This window comes from Zingiber officinale, chromosome 2A (assembly GCF_018446385.1).
Source record: "Zingiber officinale cultivar Zhangliang chromosome 2A, Zo_v1.1, whole genome shotgun sequence".
In the NCBI taxonomy this organism is placed as follows: domain Eukaryota; kingdom Viridiplantae; phylum Streptophyta; class Magnoliopsida; order Zingiberales; family Zingiberaceae; genus Zingiber; species Zingiber officinale.
Genome location: NC_055988.1, coordinates 80,263,415 through 80,283,792, shown reverse-complemented (window position 1 = coordinate 80,283,792; position 20,378 = coordinate 80,263,415). Strand labels below are relative to the sequence as shown.

General features: G+C 40.9%; 1 protein-coding gene across 1 annotated transcript; it reads right to left on the bottom strand.

Annotated features, from left to right (window-relative positions):
* Positions 1–4,559: 4,559 nt before the first annotated feature.
* LOC122043726 (myosin-1-like) lies at positions 4,560–5,345 on the bottom strand. Its single transcript, XM_042604320.1, has 2 exons — positions 5,136–5,345; positions 4,560–5,044 (listed from the first exon to the last, which is right to left on the bottom strand). The coding sequence occupies exons 1-2, from the start codon at positions 5,343–5,345 to the stop codon at positions 4,616–4,618; spliced, it is 639 nt and encodes a 212-aa protein (XP_042460254.1). The 3' UTR covers positions 4,560–4,615.
* Between the last annotated feature and the right edge of the window lie 15,033 nt (positions 5,346–20,378).

The following is a 20,378-nucleotide window of genomic DNA, read 5'->3' as shown; positions in this document are numbered from 1 at the left end:
AATGCCCATTTTAGTTACACAAGAAACACACAATGTGCTCCTTGCTTTTGTGTTCCACGGGACCAACCACTTTAGGCTTCTCCGTAGCTTTGGTTATTACTTAACCCTTCTTCTTGGCCAATTTTGGGCACTTCCTCTTATAGTGTCCATGTTCCCTACACTCAAAGCACATGACATGATTTTTATTTTTAATTGAGCTAATTATACCTTCACGTGTAGGGATGGTGCTTGATCCTCCATTTGATTTATCTTGCATTGTGGAGGTTGCATCATCTTCTTCTTCTTCTCCATTTGAGGATGTAGGTGCTTCCACCTCTTCAACCCTTGATGATGTGGATGCTTCCACCTCTTCCTCTCTTGAAGATGTGGATGATCTCTTCTCATTTTCCTTCTCCTCCTTCTTCTTTTCCTCCTCGAATGTTGCCATCGTGTCAACATCGGATTGGTCCTTCTCTTCTTGGGCCAATGAGCCCTTCTCCTTAGGCTCATCTACTCCTTGGAATTGTGATGGGCCTTCATGATAGACAATGATCTTTTTCCAAAGATCACATGCACTTGTGCATTAACCTACACTCACAATGATATTAGAAGGTAATAAATTTAATAAGATTTTTGTTACCTCCTTATCTGCCTCCGCTTGCTCCCTTTGTTCCTCGGTCCAATGTCGAGGTCGGAGGTGCTTCCCCTTTTTATCCTTTGGAGGCTCAAATGGATCTTCCAAAGCAATTCATTGGTTCCAATCCATTTGGAACCAAGTTTCCAATCTCGTCCTCCAATAGTTGAAGTCTTTGTCATACGGAGGTGGAATTCGGATATCCCATCCGAGTGATCCTTCGGACTCCATCTTCTTCCTCTAGCTTTTTGCTCTCTTGGCGGATAGTCCATAGAAGAGCGACCTAGCTCTGATACCAATTATTGGGACCGATGTGCCCGCTAGAGGGGGGTGAATAGCGTTTCGTCGCGCTTGCGTCGGTTTGCTTCGTCTTGTTGTTGTGTAGCGAAATACTCGAAGACAAACACTCACAATGCTAACACCTAGGATTTACTTGGTATCCACCTCAAGAAGAGGTGACTAATCCAAGGATCCACACACGACACACTATCTCCACTAATGAAAACCTCCTTCTCGGTTGTAACCGGAGGCGGAGAAGCCTCGTATAAACTCACACACAACACAAACACAAATACAAGAAGAAACTCTAAGAATACAAGTGAATACACCTTTTTTCTTGCTACTTGTTGTTGCCTCTTGAACCTTGAAGATGCTCCTCAAGTGCTTTCAAGAACTAGCGTGAGTGCTGGAGAAATCGTTGTAAGCTCGCAGGAGAAGATCGCAAAGATCTGCGGAGAAAAACACTCCACAACGGCTATATCCTATGCTCCCAATCGATTGAAATCAACCCTAATTGATCGCCACGTCAGCTCCGCACAATCCTAGCCGTCCATCACCTGCATCTTGCACAACGGTCGAATCTCAATCGATCGGCCAATCGATTGAGACATTCTGAATCGATCCACTGATCGATTCGGATGCTTTCTGTGTTCTCGCGATCGTGCGAGAACTCCCAGCTCCAATCGATCGACCGATCGATTGGAGATTCCCAATCGATTGGGAAGGCCTCTGTGCTCTCGACTCATGCTCCCAATCGATCGACCAATCGATTGGGCCATTTCTTCCTTCGCAGCACACTCCAATCGATGGGCTGATCAATTGGACCCTGGTTTAATCGATTGACCATCTTGGACTTGACTCAAACTCAAGTCCAAAGTCTCCAACCCACTCCCGATCAACCGTGACCTGTTGGGTCTCCATGCCTAGCATTTGCCTACACCCGACCAACCTCGAACTAGCCTTCTAGCCTCCTCCATCAGCCTCGCGTCCCTCGGATATCTCCCCATCCTTCACGCCTTGCCTTCAGGAGCTTCCTTTGGCCTCATCCTAGTTGTCGGGTCTTCCTTGCCAAGTCATACCAGGACTTACCTTGCCAAGACCACATGCTTGGACTTACACTCTTTGCCAAGATCACACTTGGACTTTCCAATTGCCTGACTTCTCACCAGGACTTTCCAATTACCTGACTCCTCACCGGGACTTTCTCCTTTGCCAAGATCACACTTGGACTTTCCAATTGCCTAGCTCCTCACCAGAACTTTTCCTTTACCAAGATCACACTTGGACTTTCTCCTGCCTAGCTCCACACTAGGACTTTCTCGTTGTCTGGCTCCTCACCAGGACTTTCTCCTGCCTAGCTCCTCACTAGGACTTTCCAAATGCCTAACCTCCAGTTAGGACTTTCTCAGTCAAGTCTCCTGTCAACCTTGACCTACTTGACTTGTATTTTCATCAACCTGGTCAATCCTTTGACCATCTCCACAATCGGACGATTGCTCCAGCAATCTCCTTATATTGTCAAACATCAAAACTCAAATCTCGACTCAAACTTAACTCAACTCAAGCTTAGTCAAACTGGTCAAACTTGACCTAGGGAAATTGCCCAACAGTTTTGTTACTGCTTCAATTGGATAACAACTTGTATGCACAACAAGAAAACAACAATATTAAAACATTGCTATAATAATATCTTGTTGAAAAAACAATTTTATTAATAAAACAATAAATTAAAAAAAAACATCATGCAAGACCAAGGCCACGGCAGGGGAAAGGCAGCAGCCAAGACGACCAAGGCTGCAACCAATGTGATGGTTGCGGTAGTGGCAAGGTAGCAACCACCTCGCAATTAGGTCGTGCGAGCAACTGGCGTCGTGTGCAACAACCACCGCGCGATTAGGTCACACGAATGACCTCGATCGCATGAGTAGGACGCAACTGGTGTTGCGCATTCTAGAACAGAGAAGAAGCCTGGAAAAGAAGATTAGGATTACCTGAGCTTAAGCTTGTTCAGTGGATCGTGGAAAGAACGCCGAAGAAGAAGATCGCGTGCGCCTTAAGCCGGAGGGTTGCGCGCCTTAGAGTCGTGCATGATTTAGAGACAGAGAAGAAGATCGCTTGCCCCTTAAGTCAGACCCATGCCTGCCTTAGAGTCGTGCTTGATTTGGGACCGGAGAAGAAGATCACGTGCAAGTCAGAGAAGAAATCGCGTGTGCACAGCCGGAGAAGAAATCGAGTGTGCGCCAGCGAAGAAGAAATCGCGTGTGCAGGATTTGGGAGAGAAAACGTGAAGTTAATCTCAAATAGGGTTTAGGGCTTTTTTATTATTTAAAACAAAATATATTTATAATTACTTAATAATTTATTTCTCATATTATATAATTTATAAACAGATTTATTTTCTGTTTAAAATATCTTTAAACAGATTTACAAACAAAAAAGGTTTCGTATCAAATTTCGTTGCTAATTCGTATTTATTTTTATTTATTAAAATTAATTTATAAATTTTGTTTCTAATTTATTTTAAAATCCGTTTTAATTATTTTTCTATATTATTATTTTTTAAGTTAAACGAATTAATAATTCCATAGCAAATCTGTTTATAATTTATTAAAATTTTAAATGAATTTTTTCCCGTGTTAAAATTTTATTTCTGATACCCTATTTTCTTGTAGTGTTACTAATTATATCATCATGTATATTTAAATAAATTTTATTTTATTATTACTAATCAACTCTTTTTTGATTTTTCTCATTTGATATTCATGTTTGTCATAATTTCATATTACCTAATTAGAGTATTTATTGATCATCTAAGTACATGCTTATAGTATCTTAAATATGTCTCTCAAAATTTTTACTCAAAAAATATAATCCCAATTTTCTCTCAAATCTTCTCATTTTTTATCATGCTCATTGTTGCATGTCCACTCATCCATTGACGAAGCAAGGAATTATACTCCACCTTGGATAAACAAAATTTAACAAAAAATAACAAATTCCCTAGGCTGATAACAAAAATTTATTTTAAAATTTAAGATTGATACAATGAATACTATATCCTAATGAGCCCCGAGCTAAAGTGTACTCTTGTATCAAGCTCCGCTCTTGCAGATATTCATTTTAATATATTTATCTCTATAACTTTTATCTTCACTCATATATTTAAATTATGGTTCAACATTCAACTTTAAATAACACAACAAGTTTAACCGTCATTTTATAAAAATTTTCTTTAAATTTTAGAGATATTATATTATTATATAAAAATTTAATATTTTCTTTCATTTCAATAATGCTACTTATATTCTATATATAAGACATATTTTTCAATTCTTCTATAATTTTACAAAATAATATTTAAACTAAATATTTTTATTTTAATAATTATATTATTACATCTAATATTATTAAATTTAAATTTTATATATTTTATTTTTACTATATTAAATCAAAACCTTTCACTTTTAATATTTCTCGGTAAAATTCGAGCTTGGCATTATAATAAACAATCTAAAACAAATAAGATCTCTCAAAATTTGACTATAAATTAATTTGCAAAACAATTTTCAGTCATTCTATTTCACAAATCAATTCGTGTCAGTGTGTTTCAAATTCAAGCTACAAATTGTATTACAAATTAACTTATATACTAAAAATAAAATTTAAGAATTCTTGAATTTATCAAACATAAACTAATGCGCAAATCAAGTGTTGATCGATGCTTCAGACGATATATTGCTTTGAATTAAAGCATTTTTTGTTTAATTTTTCTGTCGAATTAAAAGGGAGACACAGGATCTGTTCTGTGGCAGCGAGAAAAGTGAAAATCGAGCCGGGCCGGTTGTGATTCCGTCCGGCCTGATTCAGTTTTCTGATATAATCGTAAACAAGTACTGGCCGGGTCGGCTCGGCCCATGGGCCGACGCGGAACCGGCCAAGAAGAAAGATCGCCGTGGGACGCGGCTGAGAGCGGTGCTCGAACGACGCCGGGAGCTGGATCTCGGATCTCGCCTTCGATCTCGGTGTACGAGGCTTGCGGACGATGGGGAATGAATCGTCGAGTTGTCGCAGCATCTCTTGCCCCGCCGCCTGGAAGGCATCCGTCAACTCCGCCTCCGATGGCGCAGATTTCGCAGACGATGTGCCCGATTTCTGGCCGAGAAATCCCAAAGAAATTAAGCAGGAACTAAGTGGAAGTGCATAAAATCGCAATACGAGAAGAGAATTCCTATGTCCATCTAACCTCCAGTGACCGCGACGAAGGCGGCGGCGGCGGCGGCGGCGGCGGCACCTGGAATGGGGGCTTGATAACATTCCGTTTCGAATTTATTAATGCTCTGTGTTTACCACGAGGGAAAAGACAACTTGAACGGAGTACCTTCTCTTTCCTTCCAGCGACTTCTCTTTTTGGGCTTCCTCCTGTTTCAACGAAGAGCACACATTTTTTTTCCATCCCCACAAAATTAAAATTAGCTGAGACGATAAGTGAATAATAAATTTATCCCATGTTTGAAAAGTCACATTTCAAAATTGACGAGATGTAAATCCCTATACTCGAGATAACTCATCTACTCATCCATACCTCTCAATCATATATTATGATTTACCTTCTTCATTGTTGGTCTAGGGATAGATTGACGAGGATGCTAGGGACGAGTGAATCATTTTTTACCACATGATTTACCTTTCTCATGATGATTCAAGGATGACGAGGACACTGAGCCGAACATAATCACTTTTTACTTAACAAAGAGCTCACCACAATCTCATGGTTTAACCAAACTAGTCACTACTTAATAGATTTGTAGAAATAGACAAGTGTCGATTCCCTAAAAAATTGACAGAAAATATTCTCCTATATAGTGACATGTTTAATTTACTGATTTATTTCTGAATAGATGACTGTGAAATCAATTGTGTGAGATTCTTGGATGAAAATATGATCTTTTGTATAAATAAATAGTTTACTGTGACCTCACTGTCATGGGTGATTGAGCTCACAATTAGGGATGGTAATTTCACCCGAACCCGATGGAGGATCCTACATCCGACCCGAATGGAGGAGGGTATGGAGGGACTATCAATACCCGATACCCGACCCGATTACCCGATTAAATAATATATATACATATATTAAAGAAAATTTTCTTTTTCTAAAATCAACTTACTATTTTTTTTTGATATTAGTAGGCCTATATAGATGTTTAATCTATTTTTTTTAATTATATATATATTTTTTAATAGGATGTTAATTTTAATATGTTTTGTTGAATGATAATAGCTCGATAGAAAGAAGAAAAATTACACGTATAGAATATATCCGGTCCTTTAATGGGTATGGGTATACCCATTGGATATCCTATACCCGATGGGTATGGATACGGAGGATATAGAATCCGACCCGAACCCGACCCATTGCCATCCCTACTCACAATTATGTCCCTCCTCTATCATAATACCACACTGAGCGAGGACATTAAAATTTTCTTTTCATAGTATAGTTGACTCTCTGATAAATAACACACTGAGTTCAAATTAGATTAGCCAAGTGGCCTTGTATGATGACTTGGTTAGCTGGAGATTGGGGCTGTTCAAGAAAGAATGGGTCGGATATCTATTGTATCATATACCATCAAAGGCAAACGGATATTTAAAAAAATATATAGTTTGTTATATAGTAATTTAAAATATAAAAGTCTGTGTAATTTAGAGGGTAGGATATCTATTGTCTAAAATAAAAGGTCTTTTTTCATATTTTAAAGTATTAGAAAAATAGGTTATCTGTCACGCCCCCAGAAGAGTCCCTATCCGAGAAAATTTCGGTAACATCTCCCCTGTACGGCGGACAATCAAAATTTTCTACAAGCACCAAATACTCAGCCACAGGCGGCTGGAATAATAACAGTAATAAAAATCAATCACCACGCAGTTTATATATATATATTCAGCCTCTGGCTGACACAACCACGCAGTAATAATACTCTGACTCGAAATCAACCCTACTCAACTACACTCGTAAAGCCCAAATCCGATTTTTTCTTACCTTTTCTGCCGTCCAGGCAGGCATGTAGTAGAGTAAATCCAAATAATACTAAAAGTCCATCCAACAGAAAGATTCCATACAATATCCATATGTAAGTCCAAAACAAAACTAAAATAAAGTCTGATAGCGAAAAGCTAAAATGAAACAACTCAAAAACCAGCAGCGGAGTAGCACTACGTGCAGTGGGGACTAGCCTCTCCGGACAGCATCAACCCGAAAATAACAACAATGGAGGCGGGGTGAGTCCAACACTCAGCATTGATATGCAAAGTAAAGAAACAACACCTAGCACTAATCATGCGTACGGTCTCGATAAGAAAGATAAGAATGCATCCGAAATAAGCGGAGAATCTTGTACTAACCAGTCCCGAGTATAAGGTCAAGCATCAGGGATAAGGAATCCTGTATGCATGTCAAACATAGGTATCGAAACAATATGCAGCATATAATAAATGCAGCAAACACAGCAATAAATGCATCATGCATATGATGCCAATGATGCGTCCTGGTCACCCCGACGCCATCGATCATCACACACAATAGTGAGATCGAGTGGGTAGGGCTGTGGCAACCGTGCACTCTGCCGTCACTGCTCCTGATGAGTGACTGAGTGGACGGGATGCTATCGGAGTACACCTATCCTCCTACCCTAAATCATAACTGGGGGAGCTCAATGCTCTCATCTCCCGGTACACGATGACGGGGAGGGATCCCTGCCGGCTACCACGCTGCGTCACCGGACCAGCGGCGCCTCACAGCAGCACTGCCACACACCTGCCTGACATACCACTAACCCATGAGTGGTGGTGTGTGCAGATCCATGTAACTGGCGATGTGCTCAACAATAATGGAGCGGACTATCGCACAGCATGCAATCATGCAAATGATGCATGGCAATAACCATATAAACATCCTGACCTAATCCATATATATAGAAAAATGCATCATAGGTCAACGAATCCAAAACAATCCAAAGGTATACAGAAGGTATAAAACCTAGGTCCTGAACATGGTCAAGCATGGCATATCACTACCCCTATAAGCATGTATAAACAGGTAAAATATACCTGAGATGCAAAACCAATCAATCAATCAAGCATATAAGATTTGGGTAGTGATTAACCGAAACAGATAAGAAACACAATTAATGCAACATGTTAATTTAATTACTAAGCATATCAAATGACATAAGTCAAAAGTACCCGCCTCCAATAGGAATGTCCAAATCCGACATCGAGATACTCGTCTCGCGTCAAAATCCTGTATCCAATAAATACATTTTTATTTAGCTAAAATTCGAACGAATTGCTAAATAAATCCTTAAAACCATTTAGGGCAAAACCCTAAATAATAATCATCAACTTATCTAAATAAAGTCTAACGATAAATTAGGGTTAGTTACCTAATCCCCAATCCACCATTAGATCAATTCCAAACTACCTAACCCTATCTATCAATCATCAACAACATGATCAAAGTAAAACCCTAAACCTTACCTCAGTTCACAATCCAAATGACTGCGGTGAAAGGTTGCTTGCTGCTGAAAAATCCTCCACACTACCAGGATCAAAATAAAATCCACAACAACAATTAAATACCCTATACTATCAATTAGGGCAGCACCCATAACTCTGTAAATCTGAGCCTCAAACCAAAAATACCTCAATTTCCTTACCTATCTCGTAGCTGTTCTTGTTGATCCACCACAAAGAAGGATTGATCTATAACAGAGAAGAATATTCAAGCTCTGATCTGAAAACACAATAAGTAGTGATCTGAGATTCGCCTCCTGGTCCAGAACAACAAGAAGACCGCAAGAAAATATAACATTGCACGATTCCTAATTCACAGCAAGTAACCCACCTACCTTAAAGATCGCTGCTCGGAAGGAAGGAAGGCGCCGAAAAGGGCACCGGCAGCATCAAGAAATCGGCGGTTGTCAACAAGACAACGCACAGTGGCGATCGGCAAAGGCTCAACTAGGGCTTGCTTCTTCTGTGCAAAGGACGACTCCGAGAAATGAAGACAAAGCCGGTGCTCGAAGAAGAGAAGGAAAGGTCGGCTGCCAACGCTAGGGCGCAGGTGACGGCTGTAGAAGAGGCGGCTCCCGGCGATGTTAGGCTCAGGTGGCTGGCGGCTAGGGCATAGATCCGGTGGAGAAGATGGAAAGGCTCGGCTTCACCGAGAAGAGGAGAAGATGAAGGGAGGAACCGCTACAGCCGGCGGTTAGGGCTCTTCGGCGTCGGGTTCAGGAGTGAGGGAGAAGAGAGGCACGGGTGAGGGGGCTCGGGCACGCAGAGCTTTCGGCGAGGTAAGAAAAAGAAATAAATAAGGAAAATAAAGAAAAAGGAAATGTAATTATAAACATTTCCTCACTTAAATGGGGTATCCAAAATAGACTTTTCCGAGCCCCGTTTTTATCCCCGTTAACTCGTCCATACGAGCTCCGAAAAATTCCCGAAAAATTTCCAAAAATTCCGAAAAATTCCCTTATTAATATTTGCCTATTTTCGGTATTTTACATTCTCCCCCACTAATAAAAATTTGGTCCCCAAATTTCAATATCTACCATCAGCAAGTACTAATAACAGATAATAGAGTATAAATGCTGAACGGTAAACTAAATCACATACCTCAAGTGAAAAGATGGGGATATCGAGCTCGGATAGTGTCCTCGAGCTCCCAAGTAGCCTCCTCGTCCGAATGATGCTGCCATCCGACTTTAACCAGCCGGATAGTCTTGTTCCGCAACTGACGCTTTTTCCGGTCGAGAATCCGTACCGGAACCTCCTCATACGTAATGTCAGGCTGAACTGGAACTGGAATATCTGCCAGCACATGTGTCGGATCAGGCACGTATCTCCTCAGCATCGATACGTGAAATACATCGTGTACGCCTGACAGGGACGGTGGTAGTGCCAGCCGATAAGCTACCGCTCCGATCCTCTCCAAGATCTCGAAAGGGCCAATGTACCGCGGAGCTAGCTTACCTCTGAGGCAAAATCTCTTCATCCCTTTCGTGGGTGAAACTCGTAGAAATACATGGTCGCCAACAGAGAACTCTAGTGGTCTGCGTCTCCGATCAGCGTAACTCTTCTGGCGGTCCTGCGCCTCTGCCATCCTCCGTCTGATAGTACGGACCAACTCTGCATCCTGCTGAACTCTCTGAGGTCCCAACAACTGAGCCTCTCCAACCTCATCCCAAAGGACGGGTGTCCGACAAGGTCTACCATACAACGCCTCAAACGGTGCCATCTTGATAGCCGAATGGAAGCTGTTGTTGTAGGCAAACTCTACCAATGGCAGATGGTCCTCCCAACTACCTCCGAAATCCATAACACATGACCTCAGCAGGTCCTCTAAAGTCCGAATGGTCCGCTCTGACTGCCCATCTGTCTGTGGATGGAAACCTGTACTGAAACGGAGCTGTGTGCCCAAGGCCTGCTGCAGACTCTGCCAGAAACGAGACGTGAACCGTGGATCTCTATCCGAAATGATACTCAATGGAACACCATGTAGTCTGATAATCTCTCGGCAATACAGATCTGCCAATCGATCCAGGGAATCAGTCCTCCGAATCGCTAAGAAGTGCGCTGATTTGGTTAATCGATCAACGATTACCCAAATCGCGTCGTGGCCTCGTCGTGTCCTCGGTAAATCCACCACAAAGTCCATGGTAATGTGATCCCACTTCCACTCAGGAATAGGAATCCGCTGAAGTAATCCTGCAGGTCTCTGGTGTTCAGCCTTCACCTGCTGATAGACAAGACATCTAGCTACGAAATCCGCGATGTCTTTCTTCATACCGTTCCACCAATAGGAACGTCTCAAGTCTCGATACATACGGGTCCCGCCTGGATGGATCGCAAATCGAGAATGATGTGCCTCCTGAAGTAGCTCCTGTAAGACCGAATGAGACTGAGGTACGCATAATCTGCCTCGGAAGAATATAATACCCTCCTCGTCTCGTGTAAACTCGGTCTGCTGCCCGGAAGCTATCTGACTGCTAATAAACTGCAAATGCTGATCACTAGCCTGTGCCTCTCGGATCCTCGTCCTGATCGACGACTGAGCAACCATGGTAACCAGAATACCCTGCTCTGTCGGTCCCTGCTCCTCAAGATCTAACTCTGAGAAAGCCTGAATCAAGTCCGTGACTAAAATCCGGTGGCAAGCCAAAGTCCCTCTGGACTTCCTGCTGAGCGCATCTGCAACCACATTAGCTTTCCCCGGGTGGTAGCTAATGGTACAATCGTAGTCCTTCAGGAACTCCATCCATCTCCTCTGTCGGAGATTAAGTTCCTTTTGAGTAAAAATGTATTTGAGACTCTTATGATCAGTGAGAATCTCAAATGTGACACCGTATAAATGATGACGCCAAAGCTTCAGAGCAAAGATGATGGCAGCTAACTCCAAGTCATGAACTGGGTAGTTCTTCTCATGCTCCTTCAACTGACGAGAAGCATAAGAGACTACTCTGCCGTGCTGCATCAGAACAGCACGTCGGTGTAAAGTACAAATCCATCCTCTCCAGAAGGTAAAACCAAAACTGGAGCCGACACTAATCTCCGCTTCAGCTCCTGGAAGCTGGTCTCGCAATCCTCGGACCATATGAACTTCACGCCTTTTCGGGTAAGACGTGTCAGTGGCATAGCAATACGCGAGAAGCCCTCGACAAAACGTCGGTAATATCCGGCCAATCCCAGAAAACTGCGGATCTCCTGAACTGACTTCGGCTGCTCCCAACCGGTGACAGCCTCGATCTTCTGAGGATCAACTGAAATACCTCTGCTAGAAACCACGTGTCCAAGAAAACCAACTGAGGATAACCAGAATGCACACTTGCTGAACTTCGCGTACAGCTGATGTCGTCTAAGAATCTCCAAGACTATACGAAGATGTTGTGCATGCTCCTCCTCTGAACGAGAGTAGACCAATATGTCATCAATGAAAACGATAACAAACTGATCTAGATACTCCAAAAAAATGCGGTTCATCAAGTCCATAAACACCGCTGGAGCATTGGTAAGCCCAAATGGCATTACCAAAAACTCATAATGACCGTATCTGGTACGGAAAGCTGTCTTCTGGATATCAGAATCTCTGACTCTCAACTGATGATATCCAGATCGCAGATCAATCTTAGAATACACTGATGTACCTCTGAGCTGATCAAACAAATCCTCAATCCGTGGTAATGGATATTTATTTCTGATGGTAACTGCATTCAGCTGCCTGTAGTCAATACACAACCTCATAGTACCATCCTTTTTCTTGACAAACAGAACTGGAGAACCCCATGGTGAAACACTAGGGCGAATAAATCCCCTAACCAAGAGTTGAACCTTCACTCGTTCAACTCTTTTGGTGTCATACGATACGGAGCTTCGATGTCGGTGCAGTTCCGGAATCGGCTCAATAGCGAACTCCACCGGCCTTCGAGGCAAACAGCTCCTCCGAACTACATCCGGGTACTCCGGACAGCAGAACGCGGAAAGCTGCGAACTACTACCGCCCTCGATCGATCAACGATAACAGAAAACCATGACAGCCGTGCGAATCGCCGAAATAATCGAGATACCGTCGTCTCGATGCCGGTGAAACTCCACGAGGGTTGGTTCGAGGTCGGAAGGTAACCACCCTCGTCGGCAATCAACGGTAGCATGATAAACTGATAGCCAATCCATACCAAGAATGATATCAAACTCGACCATCTCCAATACTAGAAGATCACCGTAAGTATCATGTTGCCAAAGTCTAACGGCAACCTCCGATCTCTGGGTGACGTCTAAAGTATCACCGACGGTAGGGAGACGATCAATCGCCACATAAAGAGGTAATCTACCAATCTCCCGCATAAAGGTACGGGATATAAAAGAGTGCGAACTACCGGTATCAATCAAAATATCGCGATGAATGCATAAATGGAAATCGATCATGAAAACGGATCCGTCGGCCCACCGAGCATCCTCTCCGTAATAGCATGAACACGACCGGTCTCGGAGGAGGAGGTGGTAATCTTGCCGGCGGCTCGCCATCGAGGCGCCTGGACTATGTGCGATAAGACCGAGAGGATGGTGATCGACATGGTGGGCCGGAATCGAGTCTCGACATCGCCCGAGTCGGATAATAAGGTCACGAGCAAAACTGGGTGCTCTAAGCACTGAGTACTCTGCCCAAGCATGCCAAATCGCGGAGGAGCTACTCGCCGACTGTGAAGATTGGGCCGCCTCCTCGATATGCCCTGATCGACTAGACTGCCCCTCGACTGACCTCCTGCAGGCCGAGCCTTCACCGACAATCCGGCTTTGGTGCCTGGCTGCAATAAAAGCAAACCGATCCCAGAGCAAGCTGGGGTGAGGTGATCTGGATCCACATCTAAACAATGAGTATCACCGGAAGGTGGTTGCGGTTCTGTGAGAAAACCGGAACGTCTGAAGAAGACCGCCGATTTCGAGGCCTACGAGACGCCCCGAAGAACTCTGACCTGATCGTCTGCGACTATGCTGTCCTGTCGCCTGAGTCTGCTGGACCTGCCCTGAAGTCTGACCCGTATGCTTTCTTTTCCTGTCCGGATATGCTGTCTGCCGAGCTAACTCTATCATCAAAGCTCGATTCAATGCATCAGAGTAAGATGTAATCCCTAATCCGGCAAGCTGTACATGCAGATAACCATCCAATCCCTGTATAAACTGCATCATGCGAGTTCTGTCCTCCGCACTAACTCTGGACAAAACGAGCCAACCGGAGGAATTCAGATTATACTCGGTCATCGGCGATTATTCGCCTCGACTCATAAAATCACTCGTGAGACATCCGATAGGACGAGGAAAGAAACGGCTCAAAAGCCTCTCAACTCGGTCCATGTGACGCGCTCACCAATAATAGAACGATAACCCAGGCATTAGCTTCATCCCGTAAATGGTAAGCAGCCAGCTCTGCTTTCTCCCACTCGGAGCAAGCCATATAGAAGAAAGTCTGCTCCATAGTCTCTATCCATGACAGAGCCATACTCGGATCGAGATCTCCGCGGAAAAGAGTGAAACGAGTCTTCATCGACTCGGCCAGGGCAGCGACAATATCAGTGAGCTGTGTCGGGACGGCTGCAGGAACTGGCGGAAACACTGGAGCTGATACTACAGGTGGTACCGCGGAATAAACCGGAGGAGGAACTCCCGATGCTGCTGTATATACCGGAGCATAAGCCGTCGGTGGTACTGCCTGGGGAATAAAAGTGATGGCAACTGGAGGTACGGTAGGAAAAGGTACCGGATGTGGAGCAGCTGCTGCTACTGTAGACACTGGGGGTACAGGTGCCACTGGTGTCGGGTACACTGTAGGTCCAAGTGGTGGTGGCACTGAATACGTCGTAGGCTGCGCTGGAGCAGATGTCGAGTACACCAATGGTACCCCTGATGGTACTGTAAACAGGGTAGGCGTGGATACCGTCGGTGTGGCCAAAGTAGGTATCTCTACAGGAGCTATCGGGATTTGAGAGCCCGATGCTCCCGCTGCATCCTGAGTCTGTCCCTGACTGACAGGCTCACTAACAGTGGGCATCTCTGGCATATCCAGAGATCCCGTGGTCCTCGCACGTGGTCGTCCAGCACCACGTCTCGCAGCAATACGAGTAGATCGTCTCATATCTGTTAAATTAAATTACAGATATCAATACCAATATAACCAACATAAAATAACAACATACCTATTTGCCGATGTTCCGTCGCTGTCCAGTCCCCAATTTGACCTCAAAATTCCGAACGTACATATCGCCGGAAATCCAAATAAATCCGAAACGGAAATCCGAAACATAACCATATCGAAAATCCGATAATGCCCAGTTTGACTCGCAAACCTGGCTAACCCAAATATCCAGAATACCAACAACAGGTATCCGATAAATCTCCAGAACACCAAAAGCAGGTATCATAACCCGCTCTGATACCAAATAAATTGGTATCAGATAAATCTCGAAAATCCAAAATACGAAACAAAAGATCGTAAAACTGTGCTCTGATACCACTAAATTGTCACGCCCCCAGAAGAGTCCCTGTCCGAGAAAATTTCGGCAGCATCTCCCCTGTACGGCGGACAATCAAAATTTTCTACAAGCACCAAATACTCAACCACAGGCGGCTCGAATAATAACAGTAATAAAAATCAATCACCACGCAGTTTATATATATATATTCAGCCTCTGGCTGACACAACCACGCAGTAATAATACTCTGACTCGAAATCAACCCTACTCAACTACACTCGTAAAGCCCAAATCCGATTTTTTCTTACCTCTTCTGCCATCCAGGCAGGCATGTAGTAGAGTAAATCCAAATAATACTAAAAGTCCATCCAACAGAAAGATTCCATACAATATCCATATGTAAGTCCAAAACAAAACTAAAATAAAGTCTGATAGCGAAAAGCTAAAATGAAACAACTCAAAAACCAGCAAGGAGTAGCACTACGTGCGATGGGGACTAGCGACTGGAACTCCCTCCGACAGATCAACCCGAAAATAACAACAATGGAGGCGGGTGAGTCCAACACTCAGCAGGTACATTGATATGCAAAGTAAAGAAACAACACCTAGCACTAATCATGCGAACTCTGATAAGAAAGATAAGAATGCATCTGAAATAAACAGAGAATACTGTACTAACCACAGTCTAAGGTCGTCAGACCGAGGGGATAAGGAATCCTGGATGCATGTCAAACATAGGTATCCAAACAATATGCAGCATATAAATGCAAGAACCACAAACACAAGCAATAAATGCATCATGCATATGATGCCAATGATGCGCCCTGGTCACCCCGCCAGTCGATCATCTCATACAAAAGTGAGGCCGAGTGGGTAGGGCTGTGACAACCGTGCACTCTGTCGTCACTACTCCCGATGAGTGACCGAGTGGACGGGATGTCGGAGTACACCTATCCTCCGACCCCAAATCATAGATGGGGGAGCGCAATGCTCTCAACTCCCGGTACTCAAAGACGGGGAGGAATCCCTGCCGGATAACACGTTGTGTCACACTACCCATGAGCGGACCAACGGTGCCTAACAGAGTCCCTGCTGCAACACACTCAGCCTGAATCGACCACTAACCCATGAGTGGTGGTGTGTGCAGATCCATGTAACTGGCGATGTGCTCAACAATAATGGAGCGGACTATCGCACAGCATGCAATCATGCGAATGATGCATGGCAATAACCATATAAACATCCTGACCTAATCCATATATATAGAAAATGCATCATAGGTCAACGAATCCAAAACAATCCAAAGGTATACAGAAGGTATAAAACCTAGGTCCTGAACATGGTCAAGCATGACATATCACTACCCCTATAAGCATGTATAAACAGGTAAAATATACCTGAGATGCAAAACCAATCAATCAATCAAGCATATAAGATTTGGGTAGTGATTAACCAAATGATAAGAAACACAATTAATGCAACATGTTAATTTAATTACTACATATCAAATGACATAAGTCAAAAGTACCCGCCTCAATAGGAATGTCCAAATCCGACATCGAGATACTCATCTCGCGTCAAAATCATATCCAATAAATACATTTTATTTAGCTAAAATTCGAACGAATTGCTAAATAAATCCTTAAAACCATTTAGGGCAAAACCCTAAATAATAATCATCAACTTATCTAAATAAAGTCTAACGATAAATTAGGGTTAGTTACCTAATCCCCAATCCACCATTAGATCAATTCCAAACTACCTAACCCTATCTATCAATCATCAACAACATGATCAAAGTAAAACCCTAAACCTTACCTCAGTTCACAATCCAAATGACTGCGGTGAAAGGTTGCTTGCTGCTGAAAAATCCTCCACACTACCAGGATCAAAATAAAATCCACAACAACAATTAAATACCCTATACTATCAATTAGGGCAGCACCCATAACTCTGTAAATCTGAGCCTCAAACCAAAAATACCTCAATTTCCTTACCTATCTCGTAGCTGTTCTTGTTGATCCACCACAAAGAAGGATTGATCTATAACAGAGAAGAATATTCAAGCTCTGATCTGAAAACACAATAAGTAGTGATCTGAGATTCGCCTCCTGGTCCAGAACAACAAGAAGACCGCAAGAAAATATAACATTGCACGATTCCTAATTCACAGCAAGTAACCCACCTACCTTAAAGATCGCTGCTCGGAAGGAAGGAAGGCGCCGAAAAGGGCACCGGCAGCATCAAGAAATCGGCGGTTGTCAACAAGACAACGCACAGTGGCGATCGGCAAAGGCTCAACTAGGGCTTGCTTCTTCTGTGCAAAGGACGACTCCGAGAAATGAAGACAAAGCCGGCGCTCGAAGAAGAGAAGGAAAGGTCGGCTGCCAACGCTAGGGCGCAGGTGACGGCTGTAGAAGAGGCGGCTCCCGGCGATGTTAGGCTCAGGTGGCTGGCGGCTAGGGCACAGATCCGGTGGAGAAGAAGGAAAGGCTCGGCTTCACCGAGAAGAGGAGAAGATGAAGGGAGGAACCGCTACAGCCGGCAGTTAGGGCTCTTCGGCGTCGGGTTCAGGAGTGAGGGAGAAGAGAGGCACGGGTGAGGGGGCTCGGGCACGCAGAGCTTTCGGCGAGGTAAGAAAAAGAAATAAATAAGGAAAATAAAGAAAAAGGAAATGTAATTATAAACATTTCCTCACTTAAATGGGGTATCTAAAATAGACTTTTCCGGACCCCGTTTTTATCTCCGTTAACTCGTCCATACGAGCTCCGAAAAATTCCCGAAAAATTTCCAAAAATTTCGAAAAATTCCCTTATTAATATTTGCCTATTTTCGATATTTTACATTATCCCTCCTAATCAATACTAATAAAGTATATTTGCAAAAAAAACACTTCTTTTGTTTCTTTTTAGGAAATAAGAACAACTGGAGATCCTTTTTCTTGAGCAATACAACTTTCTCATTTCCTTTTGACTAAACAAATAATAATTCGCAACCTTGGAGGAATACAAATTGTTGTCCCTGTTCTTTTAATTGGCAAATGTTTTGTTGGCCAAATCTGTTTTTCCACTTTATTTTTTTTTGAAGAGAAGTTGCGTCTTCGATAAGTGTACCATTTAAAAAAAAAAAAGAGTTTGTGAAAGGGACATACATACAGGGGCTTTATTGGATAGAGACTTCAATGGAATAATATATTTTGAACTCATTTTTCTAAATAATAGAGATGAAATTATAAATCTAATCGTCAGTTTCAAACCTCTCGGATTAGAGGTCAGATTGTCTGCCATCCCTGATCTCTCTTAGTCCTTATTAAAATCTGATTAAAATTAATTATGATATTTTTTTTTTGTTCATTTTGTTATTTAAATTATAATTTCGGATCGAGCTAGATGATCACTAGCGGTAGAGAAGTCACCTCTACTTCACACTATACAATTTAATCATCGTTAGTAGCCTTCGGCCGTTTGACTCGATATAAAATTATAATCTAAATGGAAAATAAATCTAGATAAATTATAATTAATTTTGATTAAATTTAGTCACGATTGAGCGTATATATTATAGAAAAGATTATAAATTATGGACAAGAGGATTTGTAATCCTTGAATTAATGCAATTAATCCAAACGAAAGAAATAAATCAATATAAAAAGGATAATGGTAAAAAAAATAAATTAATAATTGTTCAATTGGATTAAATTATTCTCTGTTCGTCGGTGAATAATAATAAGATAGTAAAAAAAAATAATTATATTTAAATTATTCAGTTATTTTCATAATTTAATATTATTTAAAAAGGATATATTTTTTTTAAAGAAATCAATTAGAATTTTTTATTAAGATTATTACAAAATTTATTATTTTATAAAAATAAGTTATGTTATTAATTTATAAAAAATATCATAAATTAATTATTTTAAGATGATTGTAAATAAAATGATGTTTATGAATAAACTTAGTATTTGATTCAATAAACTGTATTTATATTCATTAAATATTAAAAATATATATAAACTAAACAAGCTTGATCATTCAATCTTGAATAAATTAAGTTTCATAAATTAAATAAACATTTAAGTATTTTACAATAATAATGTTAGTTAAGCTTAATAACTAATAAGACAATGAAGTTTGATAAGATTTTTAATAATTAATTTTAAATAAATTCGATAAAATAAATAAATAAATAAACTTCAACATAACTACAACTCTAGTTATGTGTTTGAATAAACTAAACTTAAATAAATTTATTATTATTATTTTATTTTCTTTTATAGTTTTTAAAATAACAAAAAATAAAACGAAGAAAGAAAAAAAATATCAATAATCGGTTGAAATTATTGGTAATGAAGTCATTAAAGTCGTTTTAATGAACACTAGGATTGGCGTCCCTTTTACCGGATCCTCACCTGGTCACACGTTTCGTCCTCCGATTCGCGCATTACCCTGTCACGTGTCGCTATTGGGACATTCAATCTGCCGCCAGAGACGTGGAGTTGACGGGCGTTGCAAGGACACCGTTCAACCGCCGTTCCTTGGGGGCACGTGTCGTTTATTTATTGGTTTAATTAGTCAAAAAACAAAGTTTTTTTAGTTAATGCTTCCAAATAGAGCACATTAAATAGCTTAATAATAACCAATCCGTGTTTTCTAATGGAAATGAATTAATATTAACTTAATGATGATTAATGACCTATTTTAATTACATTTTGGCTAAGGAAAGCATAAAACTTAGCTACCTGTATTTTCCTTTCTCCTAATTAAATACTATTATTAGTAAAAAAGATACCTTAATTTGTTTTTTAAAAAATAACCTATCCTAATTTTCTTTATAAATTATTATTTGTTAGGTGCATTTCTTCTCTTTGTTAGGAAGTAGTTTTAACAAAATAATAATAATATAAAGTAAAATAATCTTAATCAATATGGAAGGAGTTTTCATTAGTGTAAAGTATTTTTTAACGATATTATGATAGTTTTAACTATCATTAATATAGTATTTTTAATTAATAATAGAGTAATTTTGATCATATTAAAATAATTTTTATTAATATTAAAGTAATTTTAATTAAAATAAAATTAATACAGAAAATTCTTTGATATAAGACATCCTTTGATGATAATAAAATAATAAGTATTTTTAGTAAAACACAAGATCAAATTTTGAATTCCAATAAAAATAAATATTTAAAAAAAATCAATTTTTGAATATAAAAATTATATTCTAGATTTATCCCATATATGACGTCTACATATTATTAAAAAAATATTATTCATTTGACTTTGTTCTCATATTTTTATATAATTTCCCATTTTAAAAAAATATTAATTTAATTATAGTTAATTACTCGCATGACCTCACAAATAAATTTGCGAAAAACAAAAAAAAAAGTATTAATTTGTTTTTTTTATTTGCTTCGTTGAAAATTGGAACCATCTTATTAATTAATCCCCTTTTCTTTT